This window comes from Lepidochelys kempii, chromosome 5, assembly GCF_965140285.1.
Source record: "Lepidochelys kempii isolate rLepKem1 chromosome 5, rLepKem1.hap1, whole genome shotgun sequence".
In the NCBI taxonomy this organism is placed as follows: Eukaryota; Metazoa; Chordata; order Testudines; family Cheloniidae; genus Lepidochelys; species Lepidochelys kempii.
The window spans coordinates 96,523,498-96,542,025 of NC_136384.1; the positions used below are offsets into that span (position 1 = coordinate 96,523,498).

Here is an 18,528-nt window from a genome sequence, read left to right on the forward strand (position 1 = left end):
TGGGGTGCATTGGTCCCTGAAGAGTATAAAAGTCTCTGACCAGGAGTCTATCTCAGTTGGACTCGCTGGACAGAGCTCACAGTGTGAAATGGGAGTACAAGAACCAGAGAATCAGTCTTGGAGGCACAGAGGCCATATGGCCTACCCTTAAAGAAGAGTAGAACCTCTTAGGGGTCTGGCATTCTGAACAGGTACTTCCAAGGGACTGCTTAGAAGCTGGGAAGTAGCACTGATTCCGTGGATCTGTGACAATGGGCAAGTGACTGACAACACATACGTGAGTTTCTACAATATGTAAATAATGATTCTGTCCCTAAGGATGACGAAAGAGGATCCCATCTGGGTCTCCACTGTGGAATGAACTACCAATTTTTTCTCTCACAAACAGAAGAAATCTTTAGAGAATGTAGCATTTCAGATGCCCTTTGTTTTGCAGATACATATTCTCAGGAGGACTTCCTTTCTAAAACCATAGCTTAAAAGGCCATGGATTATGGTGGTGTTCATTGGCAATTTCTCATTTGTTCTGTTAGCAATGAGGTGGGGAATATGACTGTTCTTCCAACAATGTTGTTAATAGTGAGAATGATAAATGAATACAGAATGAGCAGCTATGGTAGGGCTTCACAAAAATTAAATAAAAAAAGAGGAAATGGGGATTTGTGCTCATACCATTACTCACCAAACATCATCCTCTGAATAGCCCTGCTCCTGTTCCCATTGACATCAGTGGTAACACTGTCTTTGAGTTGGATGGTGCCGGATCAGGCCCAATACTAGTTAACTATACTGTCTAGTACAGTGATTCTCAAACTTTTGTACTTGTACCACCTTTCACATAGCAAGCCTCTGAGTGTGACTCCCCACTTATAAATTTAAAACACTTTTTTATATATTTAACACCATTATAAATGCTGGAGGCAAAGCAGCGTTTGGGGTCGTGTCTGACAGCTCGTGACCCCCCATTTAAGAACCTTGCAACACCCTGAAGGGTCCTGACCCATAATTTGAGAACCCCTGGTCTAGTAGCTAGGGCACTAAGCTGGGACTTGGGAGATGCAGGTTCAATTCCCTACTCCAACATAAATTTCCTTTGTGACCTTGGGCAAGTCACTTAGTGTCTTCCTGCTTCAATTCCCCATCTGGAAGTTGGGGATAATGCTTCCCTACCTCACAGGGGTATTGTGAAGATAAATACATTAAAGATTGTGAGGCACTCAGATACCGTGGTAACAGAGGCCATAGCTGCATTGATCCTGCAGTTTTTCCATGCATGGAATGCCTACTAAATTTAGTGAGAGATTTCTATGTGGAACATCTGCAGGATAACAGAAACTATCCAAGCAGGTTGATTTTTCTGGGAGCTCTTCCTGACACAGGAAGTCAGAAGAGAAACTCACCAATCTGAGAATTTGGTGTGCAGAACTCAAAGCAGTGTTTCTTATTTTTATAATCTGTCCTCACATCTGCCAGAATTTATTTTCTCATAAATTTAACCTTTTGAAATACTTGCTTTGTAGATGCTATACCATACTTAAATGTAGAAATAGTATCTTGTTTATCTTTTGAAGTAAGTAGCTGAAATCAATCAGGTCTATGACATTTCCTACATATAACTCAGTCTGAAGAAATTAGTGTTTTATTTTCTTGCTGAGCTGCATAAGCCAGGGTTTCTTAAATGTACACAATTAAGATGACAAACTTTAGCTTCAGTAAATTGGAACTCCATAGGGAAGCAGCAGATATGCAGAAATTACTGAAAACATCTAAGTTTTCTATGGAAAACCTGTCTATCTCACACAGGGCAAAGACAGAAATAGACTGATGGAAATTAACAGGTTTGTGATCAAAGGGATTTCATCTGTCTGAATGAGATTAAAGGAAGGAAATGAAAACCAATTACATTTGAGCTTCATAAATCACAATACCATATAATGGCAGTAAACCTGAGAAGTGTAGAAAATACACTCAAAAGTAACAGCCGTGTATGTGTGTGGAAGGGGTCCTCCAATGGCCATACAGTCTATATAGTTGAAACAGGACCAAGTCAACAGAATTTTTATATATATTGACCAAGTAGGAATTGCTTAAAATAGGTCTTATATACTGTAACTAAGTTACAAATGGCATCTCAAACTCAGGTGTGGAACCATTTAACTATATACCCTTCCCCTCTATTTTTTTCATTTTTTCTTTTTTCTTTTTTTTTTTTTGGGGTGCTGACATTGCTATCTTACTTTCGGATGGACTCTTGTTCCTTTGCAGCAAGTTTCCCACTAGGTTGTGCGAGGCCAATGTCAACTAGACTCTGATGTGACCTAGCATCAAATACCCTTTTTTAGCTACCAATGGAGAATCAAAGGAGGTATTGTGTATTTTAGTGAAGCCAACACAGAGTGCTGCTCGCACTGGAGCCCTGAAGATGTTGGTGTATGCAGATCAGCTGGAACATTCACTTTGAAGATGCAAGATAATTTGTGCTGAAATCTCTTTTGGTTTTCAGAACTTGTTGCATTTCTTCCTAGCTGGATCAGTTTAATCATGACCATTTAATTTTTCTTGTGTGCATCTGAGGTACTGGGGCAGCTTGTGGTTAAATTATTGCATTATTTTTAAGGTGCATTATTGCCTTTTGGTGATGGATGGACATTTACAAATATTAATATAAATATAGCTTGTTTCCCAAGAAGGGGTCTTTTTTCTAGTTAGACAATTGAACTGGTATGATAGTAAGTATTTATCCAGCTGAGAGCTGGTAAAAAAAAGAACTGCAAAAAGTGAAAGTCATGGAATGTAATGGGCATTAAGGGCTTGTAAGATATGGTATGCTTGGACAGGCACGTAACATGCTTCAGAAAGGAATCAATAAAATTTTATACCAGATCAGGAATTTCACTAGGAGCCCATGTAATGTCTTAGGAAAACATGTAGCATTGGCTCAAGCCTTCAAGAGTACCTCTGAGAATCCCAAGAGCTGCATTCTTTATTAGGTGAAGTCTGAACAATCTGTGACTCCACAAAGCAAGGTGTTATAGTTGTCGAAACTACTGAGAAGAAAAGGCACTAAAATATTCACATCAGTTTTAAAGGGCAATGATCAAGACTGCTACATTCAGCTAATTATTAAAAACCAACCAGGGGATCCAGTCTCCTTTCAATGAACACTGAGCTCTCATTATTGGGAATTATACAGCGTGTCAAGATGAAAATACAACCCACAGTTAAGGTTTAATGAAAACTCCCCCAAAACTTCCAGCCTGGGGAACCTTGAAAAGCGAGCTACTCTGGTTCTATTTTAAAGTTCTGAGTAAGAGGCCACTGTTATACAGTATTTGCCTGCTACATCTCATCCTCAAAACCAAACTCAGACAACAATTTCTCAAACTGAAAACCTAAAGCTAAGTGTCAGGTACCCAGTAAACAGATGTGTGTACGCTCAACCTCTCTCTCATAGTGCCTGCACGCCAGTTTGCTTACTGCAAGAGCTATTGAAGTATAACATTTTTCTTCTATTGATGTTGTCATCTCAAATATAGACAAGCTTTTGGTGTATTATATCAAAGGCAGCAGGGAGATATAACAGCATAAGAACAGCATTGCAGCTGATTTCAACAGCCTCCGATAGAACCTTCGCTGTACTAGGAAGTGAGCTATTGCCAAATTGAAATTTCCTCTCTACAGTAGACACCTCATTTGAAACCAAATAGGACTGCAATTGTTCACCCCCAACTTTTGTCAGAAACTTTGACAAAAAATAAGAAATTGGAAAGGAGTCAAACTAGCAGTTCATTTGGAGAAAAAATAGATTTTTTTTTCAAACTAGGGAGTCATAGGAGCCAATTTTAAAGCATCTGGAACCATCACAGAAGCAGTCAAGTGTTTGTAAAACATGTCAAAATTGGAACCGAAGTGAGTAAACAGTTTCTCTAGCCATGTAAGCCACAGATCCAGACAAGATGTCACTGATGTTAATTGACTTACCACTTGATTAATCTCAAAAGAGTTAATGGGTAAACATCTTGAAAGGAAAAAAAGTACTAACAAGACCAATACTGACACTGCTATATAATGGGATCAATTTCAAAAACAAGACAATTTCCTTCCAAGAAAAAAAAAACTTGAATGTCTCATTTGAAATTGCCTGGGGATTATGCATACCAGACAATACTCAAAATCACACCAGAATGAGCAGAAGTAAGAATAATTAGATGAAAATTGCATGACCAGCAGCCAATAAATAATGAATGTCAAGTCCTCAGCTCTCTAGTAATACTCCAAGGTCTGGACCTCTTCTTTCAACCTTTTCAAAACGTTTATAAAACAAGGTAAATGAGAAACCATGGAAGTGGAACAACTGTACAATAATGGTGTACAAAATCAGCAATATTAGTTTGAGTTTTAACTGGATCCTTAACCAAGAATGAACAGCATTATCCAAATTGGTTAGAAATTAGAAGCTTTACTTTCAGGTCAGATTCTGATCCCTTCACTTATACTGAGTAGTGCTTTACTCCACAAGTAGTCCTTTTGAAGACAATGTAGCTAATCCTGAAGCAGGTGCTATTCAACATGAGTAAGGTTAGTATTTTGTCATGGGTATTTTTAGCAAAAGTCACATACAGGTGGTGGGCAATAAACAAAAATTCACAGAAGACTGCGACCTGTCTGTGACTTTTCCTAAAAATACCCTGGGGGGAGGGACTAACAGTGGGAGTCCCACTGGGCGCTGATTGCTGGCCACTGCTCCTATAGTGTAGGCTGACCCAGCCCTGGGCACTGCACCCAGTCCTGCTGCTGCTCCTGGGTGGGGGCTGACAGCTGCTCCAGCCCTGCAGCTGCAGTGGGCTGAAGCTGAAGAAGTCATGTAAGTCTCTTAAAGTCACGGAATCGGTGACCTCCATGACAGAATCATATCATAGAATCATAGAATCATAGAATATCAGGGTTGGAAGGGACCCCAGAAGGTCATCTAGTCCAACCCCCTGCTTGAAGCAGGACCAATTCCCAGTTAAATTATCCCAGCCAGGGCTTTGTCAAGCCTGACCTTAAAAACCTCTAAGGAAGGAGATTCTACCACCTCCCTAGGTAACGCATTCCAGTGTTTCACCACCCTCATAGTGAAAAAGTTTTTCCTAATATCCAATCTAAACCTCCCCCACTGCAACTTGAGACCATTACTCCTCGTTCTGTCATCTGCTACCATTGAGAACAGTCTAGAGCCATCCTCTTTGGAACCCCCTTTCAGGTAGTTGAAAGCAGCTATCAAATCCCCCCTCATTCTTCTCTTCTGCAGACTAAACAATCCCAGCTCCCTCAGCCTCTCCTCGTAAGTCATGTGTTCTAGACCCCTAATCATTTTTGTTGCCCTTCGCTGGACTCTCTCCAATTTATCCACATCCTTCTTGTAGTGTGGGGCCCAAAACTGGACACAGTACTCCAGATGAGGCCTCACCAATGTCGAATAGAGGGGAACGATCACGTCCCTCGATCTGCTCGCTATGCCCCTACTTATACATCCCAAAATGCCATTGGCCTTCTTGTGCTGGAAATGGCCCACCTGATGATCACTTTAGATAAGCTATTACCAGCAGGACAGTGGGGTGGGAGGAGGTATTGTTTCATATTCTCTGTGTATGTATAAAGTCTGCTGCAGTTTCCACGGTATGCATCCGATGAAGTGAGCTGTAGCTCACGAAAGCTTATGCTCAAATAAATTGGTTAGTCTCTAAAGTGCCACAAGTACTCCTTTTCTTCTTTCAAGGGCACACTGCTGACTCATATCCAGCTTCTCATCCACTGTCACCCCTAGGTCCTTTTCCGCAGAACTGTTGCCTAGCCATTCGGCCCCTAGTCTGTAGCGGTGCATTGGATTCTTCCATCTTAAGTGCAGCACCCTGCACTTATCCTTATTGAACCTCATCAGATTTCTTTTGGCCCAATCCTCCAATTTGTCTAGGTCCTTCTGTATCCTATCCCTCCCCTCTAGCGTATCTACCACTCCTCCCAGTTTAGTATCATCTGCAAATTTGCTGAGAGTGCAATCTACACTATCCTCCAGATCATTTATGAAGATATTGAACAAAACCGGCCCCAGGACCGACCCCTGGGGCACTCCACTTGACACCGGCTGCCAACTAGACATGGAGCCATTGATCACTACCCGTTGAGCCCGACAATCTAGCCAGCTTTCTACCCACCTTATAGTGCATTCATCCAGCCCATACTTCCTTAACTTGCTGACAAGAATACTGTGGGAGACCGTGTCAAAAGCTTTGCTAAAGTCAAGAAACAATACATCCACTGCTTTCCCTTCATCCACAGAACCAGTAATCTCATCATAAAAGGCGATTAGATTAGTCAAGCATGACCTTCCCTTGGTGAATCCATGCTGTCTGTTCCTGATCACTTTCCTCTCATGCAAGTGCTTCAGGATTGATTCTTTGAGGACCTGCTCCATGATTTTTCCAGGGACTGAGGTGAGGCTGACTGGCCTCACCTTAAACATCCTTAAATCCTTAAATATCCTTAAACATGAGTACAGGGATCAAAATCTGGCCTTTTATGTAAAAATAAAGAACAAAAATTATGATTCAAAAGAAACAAAAATGCCATCAGTGAAAGAAAATTAGAGGAAAGTTCAGTCGGTGTGAAGTTGTATGACACAACCAGGATCAAACAGTGAGGGATCAGAGTGCAAATTAAGTTTTCCTTCATAGCAAAATGATAAAGCAATCAAAATTAACAACAGTGACTACACTGTCATAATGACCAGTGGTTTGATGCAGATCAGTCTATCTGAAAATAAATGTTTTGCTAAAATATCAGGGGCGTCTTTGAGTCTAGTTGAAGAAAGGATACAAGCAGAAATAAAACATAATACCATGGGATTTACAAAAGAAGAAACATTGCCATGCAATCTGAAGGGGTCAATGGGCCATCTTTGCAAATCCTGGGTATGACGAGACAGGCTTTGATTGTTACTGCTATATCTCATCAAAACAAGTAGTATTTTCCGACACTGCATCCTTCCCTGGAATTCTGTTACATAGTATTTACTAGTAGATCACACACAAAGTCTAATCAATTTTAAAATACAACTCCTATTCCAACAACAGCATTTTCAGCATTCTGATGTCCACATGACTCTGCCCCATGAGGCCATTCAACAACTTTATAAACAAAGCAGAAAACACAGCTGTTTGGCCTAGCCACAAGCTCCTTGTAACTCATATAACTATCCAAACTCTTCCAGTGTTTTCTGCAGTCATAAGACAAATCCAATTCCAATGTTTCATCCAAAATCCATATTCACATTTACTGAATGATGAATGCCTCTTTATGACTAGTTGATTAATAACTGTCTGTGATGTTACACCCAATTATTATTTATGGAAATATGCTTATGATATTGAAATGGCATAACTGAGATATATTTTATGCAAGATGTGTCTTGTAAGGTATCATCGGAAAGGCCATAATTTACTGAATGTAATTATCCAATGTGTATGCATGTATCATTTCTGTATCTAAAGTTAGGAATATTGACTATGTAACAATTACAATTGTGTGTGTATTTGGGAGACACACACCAAACAACAGGCCATCAGCCTTGATGGGTCATTAGGAAGAAACAATAAGACTTTGAAGATACTAATTTCTCTCCTTCCTGAGGGGCACCCTAGGACGTAGCTGTGACACTACTAGGTCAGGTTTCAGAGTAGCAGCCGTGTTAGTCTGTATCCGGAAAAAGAAAAGGAGGACTTGTGGCACCTTAGAGACTAACACATTTATTTGAGCATAAGCTTTCGTGAACTACAGCTCATGTCATCGATGACAAGGTGGGTGAGGTAATTTCTTTTATTGGACCAACTTCTTTTGGTGAGAGAGACAAGCTTTTGAGCCACACAGAGCTCTTCTTCAGGTCTTCTTCCCAGACCTGAAGAAAAGCTGTTTGTGACTGAAAAGCTTGTCTCTCTCACCAAAAGAAGTTGGTCCAATAAAAGAAATTACCTCACCCACCTTATGTCTCACCACGTAGGATGTCTGCCTGATTATTAAATCCAGGGAGTACTATTTGGAGCACACTATTTTATGGCAGCTGCTGTGGTAACTCTCAGAAAAATAGTTTGTCTTTTAGCTTTTTAAGGGCTTTATAGATCAAAAGTCAAGATCTTAAGTTTCACCTGGAAGCAAATAGGGAGCAAGTTTTATTGCCAACATCACCAGATGAGCAACCAGTCACATTTTGCATTAGCTTCAGTAGTCCTAAACATAGACCCACATAGACCACACTGCAATAAAACCACAAAAACATGGATAACAGTGGCAAAATCCAGAGCCAGGCAGAATATCACACAATAACCTGGCATAGATATAGAGCAGTTCTGATGAAAATGAAATAAACAAAGGACCATTTGCACGTTGATGACACTGCTGCCTATCTTTTGCTGTAGCACCTGGTGGCTTCACATACACATAGAAAAGGAGTCGGGGACAAAATAGAACCTTGCAGAGAGATCTCAGACTATGGCTTCACACTATTCTGTGCCTTCTCAGGAGGAAAGAATGAAACAACTATTCAAGAAATACACAGTCCACCCAGACGAGGAGCTACAGCCAGACACCACAGCACCAAAGCCCCGTTATCCATTTAGGCTTATTATACTAAGCATCTGGTGTACCTTTGGGGGAAGTCCTACGGAACCCTCAATTAATAAACATGCAGGCAGCTACGTCTAGGACAGTGCCCAAACTAGCATTTTGATCTAGATCTGTCGGTGCTTAGAACTCATTCCTGTTTATGTTATAACATCCAAGAAACTACCTTAAAAGAATGCTAAGGTTGCAAAATCAAGCCCTCAAAATATAGACTCTAAAACACTCTAAAAACAAGGCGTCCTGCTGGGACCTGGTTCTTGTCTCCTCTGCAGTTCAGTCAGGCTGCTCCTCCTCCAGGCTGCCGGAGCACCAGCAGCAGGAATACTCACAGAACAGAAGGGAGAGTCTCCATGTTCTCCCATTGGTGGTGCCTGGCACACCAGTGGCCAGCAGCAGCAGCCAAGAGGAGCAACTGCAGGGAAAGTCCTTCTGAGTTCCTGCACCAGTGAGCTAAAGAATGCTTCGCAACGAGAAACCTAGTGTGCATGTGTGAACTAAGATATTTTTCAAAGGTTTATAACTTGGCCAAATGAGGGTGTGTTTTTATGGAAACAGCAAAAGACAAGATGATACCTCACTCCCCCACCAAATTTCAAGCCCATCCTCCAAAGCATGGAAGTACTAGAGGTTCTCAACAAAACGGTTGTACACATTTTCTTAATGGACTAAACAACTTATTTTTACCTGCAGGGTTATAGTGAATCACAAATTGAACATGATCCAACAATGTGATGCAGTAGTGAAAAAGGCTAATGTAATTCTGGGGTGTATTAACAGGAGATTCATATGTAAGACACAGGAAGTAATTGTCCCTCTCTGCATGACACTGTTGAGAGTTCAGATGGAGTATTATGTTCAATTCTGGGCACCATACTGAGGGAGGATGTGGATAAATTGGAGAGTGTTTAGAGGAGAACAACAAAAATGACCAAAGGTTTAGAAAACCTGACCTAAGAGGAAAGGTTAAAAAACCTGGGCATGTTTAATCTTTAGAAAAGAAGACTGAGAGGAGAACTCAAACAGTCTCAAATATATTAAGGGCTGTAATAAAGAGGATGGTGATTAATTGTTCTCCATGTCCATTGAAGGTAGGACAAGAAGTAATGGGCTTAATCTGCAGCAAGAAAGTTTTACATTAGGAGAAACTTTCAAACCGTAAGGACAGTTAAGTTCCAGAATAGGCTTCCAAAGAAGGTTGTGAAATCCCCATCACTGGAGGTTTTAAAAAGCAGCTTGGACAAAGATCTGTCAGGGATGATCTAGGTTTACTTGGTCCTGCCTCAGTGCAGGGGACTGAACTTGGTGACTACTCGAGGTCCTTCTAGCCCTATAAGTCCATGATTTCATAACATAACATAAGAATGGCCATACTGGGTCAGACCAAAGGTCCACTCAGCCCAATATCCTGTCTACTGACAGTGGCCAATGCCAGGTCTCCCAGAGGGACTGAACCTAACAGGTAATGATCTAGTGATCTCTCTCCTGCCATCCATCTCCATCCTCTGACAAACAGAGGCTAGGGACACCATTCCTTATCCATCCTAGCTAATAGCCATTAATGGACTTAACCTCCATGAGTTTATCCAGTTCTCTTTTAAACCCTGTTATAGTCCTAGCCTTCACAACCTCCTCAGGCAAGGAGTTCCACAGGTTGACTGTGCGCTGAGTGAAGAAGAACTTCCTTTTATTTGTTTTAAACCTGCTACCCATTAATTTCATTTGGTGGCCCCTAGTTCTTATATTATGGGAACAAGTAAATAACTTTTCCTTATTCACTTTCTCCACACCACTCATGATTTTATATACGTCTATCATATCCCCCTTAGTCTCCTCTTTTCCAAGCTGAAAAGTCCTAGCCTCTTTAATCTCTCCTCATATGGGACCCGTTCCAAACCCCTAATCATTTTAGTTTCCCTTCTCTAAACCTTTTCTAATGCCAGTATATCTTTTTTGAGATGAGGGGACCACATCTGTATGCAGTATTCAAGATGTGGGTGTACCATGGATTTATATAACAGCAATAAAATATTCTTCATCTTATTCTCTATCCCTTTTTTAATGATTCCTAAACATCCCGCTTGCTTTTTTGACTGCTGCTGCACACTGCATGGATGTCTTTAGAGAATGATCCACGATGACTCCAAGATCTTTCTCCTGATTAGCTGTAGCTAAATTAGCGCCCATCATATTGTATGTATAGTTGGGGTTATTTTTTCCAGTGTGCATTACTTTCATTTATCCACATTAAATTTCATTTGCATTTTGTTGCCCAATCACTTAGTTTTGTGAGATCTTTTTGAAGTTCTTCACAGTCTGCTTTGATCTGAACTATCTTGAGCAGTTTAGTATTGTCTGCAAACTTTGCCACCTCACTGTTTACCCCTTTCTCCAGATCATTTATGAATAGGTTGAATAGGATTGATCCTAGGACTGACCCTTGGGGAACACCACTAATTACCCCTCTCCATTCTGAAAATTTACCATTTATTCCGCCCCTTTTCAAATACATAACTTGTTAAAAATTCTATTTCTAAATCTCTTCTGAAAGTACAGTTCATAAGTTATAACCATAATCTGTTTAAACTGAATGTTAATATTTCTGTTTTATGTACAGTCTTCTTACATTTCCTTCTAATAACATGCAGCCAATCAGGTAAGCGGAACAACTTTGAGTTAACTGAGTGTCATAGGATTAAACTGAAGACCTGTCATTCTCATCTCATACTGGAACTATATATAAATAAATGACACTCCAAAAGCATTTCCACAGTTCAGTTTAGTTTTCTTATCACTTTTGGCCTTTTATTGTATTCATTGGTAATCAAGCTCCTAGTAGCTGGGATGAAAGCCTCTCTTAACACTGAAGGGATATGAGATAGGTTCCTTGATTCAAAAACTTGTAAGTAACCAGACAGTTGTCTGTTTTACTGCATTATTGAAGGAGGCTCTGTAAGGAAATGAATCAGTATGAGAAGTGCTGCTGCTATTGGGTTAGTTTTCAGAAATCTGAGTCCCTTCCATAACAGCAGCAATTTGCAGAGGAAGAAAACGTGACAGATTTCAAAAGTATAAAGGCTAGGGAGTAATTGCTTGGATGCACAGATTTCCTCTCCTCTGTGATTTACATTCAGTTATGTTGTCGTTTAAAAAATAACTGAGGAACTTTTTGATGTACTTTTATTGTTACTTTTCTGGGTGGATATCAGTATGTGTAGTGAGGCGGTGTGGTGCCCCACCACCCCGCCGAGGGACAAACCCCCCCCACAGACACCAAAGTGGGCGGAGCCCATGGATCCTCTGCCCACCCCCCAGAGGTTAAGGCGCAGGACAAGAAGTAGAAAAGCCCAACCCCAGAGCCCAGTTGGGCAACAGCAGCTGGAGAGGCCAGACGCCCGTGGCCTGGCTCCAACTTGGGAGACCCTGGCAAGCCATGGCCGACCCGAGGACTGGCCGGACCAGCCGAGGCCTGACCCTGATCGACGCCCAGAGGAGCAGCTGAGCCTATCCTGCACCAGCTACTCCGAGGAGCGGCCAAGTCTACCCCTCGCCAGCTACCCAGAGGAGCCCATGGTGGTGGAAACTCCTATGAGGGGCAGTCTGGAAGTAGCCCGGGGGCAGCCGACCCCAGTCTGGCTGCAGCACTGCCAGAGGGCAATGTCAGTGTGTTGCGGCCAGGATCCCCACTGACACAGCAGCGGGTCTTCGACTGCTGCTAGGGCCCCAGGCTGGGACGCAGTGGAGTGGGTGGGCCTGTGTCCTCCTGCCACCCACCTCACGGGTGGCAGTCTCCCCCTCCCCCTGGTTGCTAAAGCCAGGGCCTGGGCCTATACTGAACTATTTGCTCAGCCCCTGTCTAAGGGCCTGAGCCCCTGACTGTTTCTTTGCTGCCCCGCTCTGACCCAGGGCCTGGGCTTATACCTAACTGCCCACAGGACCCAGCCTGAAGGTCTGGGCCATAGCCTGGGTATTCCCCAACCCAGCCGAGAGTGTAGGGAGGTGGTGTGGTGCCCCACAACCCCACCGAGGGACGAGCCCCAGCTGAGTTCCCTTACAGCATGTTAATATTCACCAAAGTTCTTCATTTGTTTTCAAGAGTAATTTGTTTTATCCCTGACCTTATATGAGCAAAGACAAAGGAAGTCTATAACTTGTATGAGAGAAGGAAACACAGGCAGTACAACAGGTATTTTGCAACGTTAGAGAAAAAACAGCAGATTAACTCTGTCTGATGTAATGTAGCTACAACTTCTCAAATTATGGATGGAAAAACATAGGCATTGGCTTGTTAATAGAGAAACATGCAGGTTTCACCTTGGACGTATACATATTATTTTTTCTCATGTTCAGGTACCGTCTCTCAAGCAAAGTAAAAGACATTCTCTTTATTTATGTTTTCCCTAAGAACATGACACAATGCCTAAAGGAAGGAATATGCTGTTTTAACAAACTCTCTCTCTTCACACCAATTCATGCAAATCCTAAATTCAAATCCTTCATCAGCCAAAAAGCTCTTCTGATCTGGCAGTAGAATGCTCTTAAGCAACTTTAACATTTTATATTTAGAGCTAAGATGCCACCAATGCTGAATTAGTAGAATATAACAATTTACCCTCTAGCAGCAGGTTTACAGCTAGGAAAATTTGGCATTGCATAATGAACATAAAAGAATGGAAAACAATTAAGTACCCAATTACAGAGCTGGAGCAGGATACTAACTCCACTGGGCACTGATCATGTAAAAGAAAGCAACTGAAAAACAGGACATGAAAGCCCAAATACTACTGGGTCTTTATAGGCCTGAGCCCTACATGCAGAAATCCCTCATGGAGACTGGCTTTGTGTGTGTGTGTGTATGTTAACTATTTCTTTGGTGTTTCAATGCAACAGACTCGTATTTACATTTCTAAGTTATGCTCAGATATTTTACGAAATGAGCATTTGAAGAAGCTAAATTAGGTTTCTTTGGTCACATGATGTGGATATGCCATTTGATACAAAAACACTGGAAGAAGTTGTAATTCACAAGAAAGTTTTGTAAATATCACAGACTATAATGCAGTATTGAATTTATCAGCTCCCAAAAAAATCCCGCGCCACCAGCTGAAAAGATCAGCAGAGAATTCCCCTTGTGGAGGGGAACTCTCCACTGGAGTAATGCTGGTCAGAGTGCCAGAGCTGAGTCCTGTACCAGGTGCCCCACCCATTTGTGCTATGGCGGGGCCCCTAAGGCAGGGAGATGGCAGGCTGGGACAGGCCAGGAGCAGGGCGAGGTGGATCACAGAGCTCCAATACTTCAAATCTCCACTGGTTTAACGTCTCTTAGGATCCTTACACGAGTGGTATAAGTTAGAGCAGCCTCTTGGGTGCTCTAAATAATGTCAAGGTCAGGCTGATGCTAAATCAGGGAGCAGTATGCTTCCCCTGCAGTGACCATAGCTTGGCTGCTGTAGAGAATTGCGCACCTAGGATCTAAACATTTCCAGAGTTTCAATACACATAGTAAGAACATAAGACTGGCCATACTGGGTCAGACCAAAGGTCCATCAAGCCCAGTATCCTGTCCTCTGACAGTGGCCAATGGCGGGTGCCCCAAAGGGAATGAACAGACAGGTTATCAGCAAGTGATCCATGCCCTGTCACCCAATCCCAGCTTCTGGCAAACAGAGGCTAGGGATACCATTTCTGCCCATCCTGGCTAATAGGTCCATCAATGGCTATCTTCCATGAATCTATCTAGCTCCCTTTTGAACCCTGTTATAGTATTGGCCTTCACAACACCCTCTGGCAAGAAGTTTCAGAAGTTGACAGTGCATTGCATGAAAAAATACTTTTTTGTGTTTGTTTTAAACCTGCTACCTATTAATTTCATTTGGTGGTTCCTTGTTCTTGTATTATGAGAAGGAGTAAATAACACTTCCTTATTTACTTTCTCTATACCACTCATGATTTTATAGACCTCTATCATATGGCCCCTTAGTCTCCTCTTTTCCAAGCTGAAAGAGGCGACTTAGGGGGGATATGGTAGATCCACAATTTTCCTACTAGGCAGTGCCTTATAATCGAACAAAACAACACAGTCTTTCAAACATATACAAAAAGTGCTCTGATTACTGGGCAGCTCACAGTGTGAAGAACATAATTAACCTTGAAAACTCCTTTCCCACTAATCTTTTTGAAAAATCTAAAAAATATGATGGTGGTTAGCACAGGCATTAATATGAAATTTAAGGCTAAATCTGCAACCCCCAACCTCCATTTGCTGGTGCCAATAAAATCTTTGCATCACATGACACCATCATGCATTCTCTGTATGCCACATATTTTACAAAATAAAAGTATTTTAGAAATGGTTAGGAGAGTTTTAAATATTGTTATTAGTAATGTTTTTCATATCATATCACCTATAAAGATAGATGCTTTAGTGTCATCTAACCCAAGAGGAATCAGAGGCAGATGAAAATTATAACAAATACCTCTTAATACTGTAACATTCGGAAACACCTTACAAATATTTAAAATAGCTGATCCATACAAAATAATGTCAAGATATTAAAGCTGAATATATTATGATCTTCTTGAGCTATTAAAAAAGCCTTATCCCTCTAAAAGGGGGGCATTCTGGGCTTTTAATGGTGTAAAGTTCCTATTTCTAGCTCTCATAAAAAAAGGATTAGATAATAAATATATGACTGTTGCAGGACTGAATGTCTTGGGTCACACGCCAGGCTAATTTTGGGAGAGAAATTTTAATTTTTGGGGAAAACAGGAAACATTTCTCTTGCCAGCTGTTTGTTTGGTTTCTTTTAATGCCAGTAGCGTGAAGCCTATCTGAGGTTCAGTTATACATAGTTCCACTGGAGAAATATTAGTGGGCAGACTGCAGGTGAGGTTGTAAAAATATATGTTAAGTATATTGTATTAAGTAGCTCTGCATTTTATCATATTAATAGCAATAAAAATTATTTTATATCTATACAGATACAGACACACTTAGCCCATATCCATTTCTGGAAAGGAAGTAAAGAATTCTTTATTTACCAAAACTGCCAGGGAATTTAGGAATGCAAAATATAACTATCTCACCTAGAATTTGGCCAATATTCAACGATTACCATGGGATATTTAAAGACCAAGATTAGTCAGTTTCTTGGTTTTTTCATCTTATCTACGTACAGCAGCAGCACATTCTCCCATCACCACACCTGTGACGTTAATACAATATTTTGCTTCTATCTGCAGTGTCAGCCACAGTGGTACCTATTTATTTGGAAGAAGAGTATCACCTACTGAATTACCAACTCCATCCAGTACCTTGGCTATCAGATTGGTACGGCTGCAGGTATTATGTGTCTGCTACAATACTTTGAAAATTCCAGTTATAACAATGATGTGTTTGAAAACATACATAAAATACCATGAAAAAAGATAAAATTAGAATTACAGGCAACAGCAATTCATTAAAAAGTAATTCTGAAAACCTCCAGCATACATATGTGCATACAAATGTAATTTTATCTGTGTATGTGGGGTGTTTAAAAACAAATGTAAGTATTGTAGAACTGAGATTAAAAAGTGATTGAAAGAATGGTTTTTGAAATAACGGTATTACATTAACTTTTCAAAGCCTTTTTCGTCATTAACTATTGTATTGAGAAAACCCAATTATAATGACACAAGTGCTGCTCTGCTTAAGATTGTATCAGCTTTTCAATTACAATATCTTGTTTTCATGGCTATGTAACTCAGAAGTACAAATGTGTTCTGGATTGAATTTTAGGTCAGGGATTCTACACTAAAAGCTACATTTTTACAAAACGGCAACCCAAAACCTGTTTGCTATTACAAATTACATACTATGAAAGTATAATACAATTTGAAATTATTATGATGCACACATTTTTTACTTCCCCCCCACCCCACCATGTTGAATAGTGTCATCTGAACCTCATAGGATCAATCTCTTATAATTTAAAAACATCTGATTTTAAACAGGATTTTGCAGATCATTAGTCTATGTACATTGTGCATACCAGACCAGTGCACTCTGACATAATACATAATAATGAAAAAGTTTTGAAATATGAATTTACACGATAAACTCTCAGTGACTTTTTCTGGTCAAAAATGTCCGTTAAAAATATATTCTAGTTACAATGTACAAAATTCTGCCGTTGAGGAAAACTCTTGTAAAAGCTAATGGAAATTTTGCTCTAGTAAGGATTAAATGATTTGGTCCACTGTCAGATAATCTACATTTTAAAAATCAGTACGTAGCTATATACATGATAGAAATCTTGGATTTATTGTTTCATCACACATAATACTGGTGAGTATTTTTATTTTTTGTACCATGCTAACATCTGCTCATGCTGGCACACTGTCCTCAGTTCCATCAGCCCTATGAACCGAGCTAGTGAAAGGGACTTGGGTCTATGCACAATGTCACAAACAATAGCCTAAATACTAGACTCAAGCTTGAGCAGCACTGTGAAGGTTCCCCAAGCCATTCAATGGGAGCTGCATGTGTTCAACACCATTAAAAAGTATATCACAGCTTTAGGCACCCAATTTAGAACATTTTTTCCCTTTTCTCTCTCTGTTTCAGTTTTCCCACGTGTAAAATTGAGTGGTGTGTGTGTGTAAGATAATATTTCCTTCACTCACCGGTATATTGTGAATTTTCACTAGTTAATGTTTCTAAAGCACTTTGAGATCACTGGATGAAAGATGTCACGTTAATAAAATATATGCATTTATTTATGCATTATTATTAATCTTACTTTGCTTCCAGTGCCAATGCAATGATGCCTGCAGCCATAGGTGCAGAGGCTGAGGTTCCAGTATGACTGTCTGTACAACGCTGCCTCAGGTCGGTGGTGATCTGGAAGAAATTGAATGTGTGAAATTTAGAACACAACTGCAGAAATCAGAACAGGTTTCTATTGCCTACGTGAGTCAAATGCAGGTGAACAGAATTTTCCTCTTTAATAGGGATGAATACATTGATTTGAAACTTTTCTATTCTACTCACAGGTTGAAGGTATTGGTGAACTTGGAGAAAAGTTCACTCTATTCTATAGTACTGAACAGGTATGTTAGTCTCAGTTTTTCATGGGAGATTTGGAAATCTTTCCTAAAGATTTGGAAATTAGAAAAATACACATTCCAAAAGTAGGTTAAAATTCCACCCTCATATTACTTTGCATTTATGTAGTACTTTCTATCCAAGAACCACACAATGCTTTACAAACATTAACATAATTAAATCTCTCAGCATTCTTGTGATGCAGGTAAGTATCATTATCCCAGTTTTACAGGTGAGGAAACTGAGGTGTGGAGGGGTTAACCATTTTTCCTCATGTCACATAGGGAATGTATGGCAGAGCTAGGAACCGAATACACACCTGCCGACTCCAACTGCTGTGTTCTAACCACAGCACCAGGCTTTCTCCTTGAAGCAACAATTCATCTGAAAATAACCCCTGGTTGCACTCAACACCCCACACTGGAACCTATCAAACAACTTAAATGTATGGAGAGGCCACCCTGAAAGAAATCTTTCCTGAACTTCCTCTTCTGGCCTTCAAACAACCTCCCAACCTCACCAAGCTCATCATCAAAAGCAAGCTCCCCACAGACCAGGACACACCAATTCAAAGCAGCACCAGACCCTGCCACAACAGATGCAAAACTTGCAGACATATCTCCAGTGCTACAATGATCAACATCCCCTATACACCTTTCACAACACATGCCTATCACAACATGTGATGTACCTCATCCAGTGCACTAAATGCCCCAACAACAACTACATGGATGAAACCAGACAATCACTACACTCTCCAGTGAACTCACCCAGAAACATGATAA

The 18,528-nt window shown here is 40.7% G+C and overlaps 1 protein-coding gene across 4 annotated transcripts in view; it reads right to left on the reverse strand.

Annotated features, from left to right (window-relative positions):
• PCSK5 (proprotein convertase subtilisin/kexin type 5) overlaps positions 1-18,528 on the reverse strand; it is a 299,903-nt gene that overhangs the window by 122,540 nt on the left and 158,835 nt on the right. For all 4 annotated transcript variants that reach the window (XM_073345119.2, XM_073345120.2, XM_073345121.2 and 1 more), the window contains exon 9: positions 17,439-17,539. In XM_073345119.2, coding sequence (XP_073201220.1) covers positions 17,439-17,539 — 101 coding nt within the window. The remainder of the gene's footprint in view (positions 1-17,438; positions 17,540-18,528) is intronic.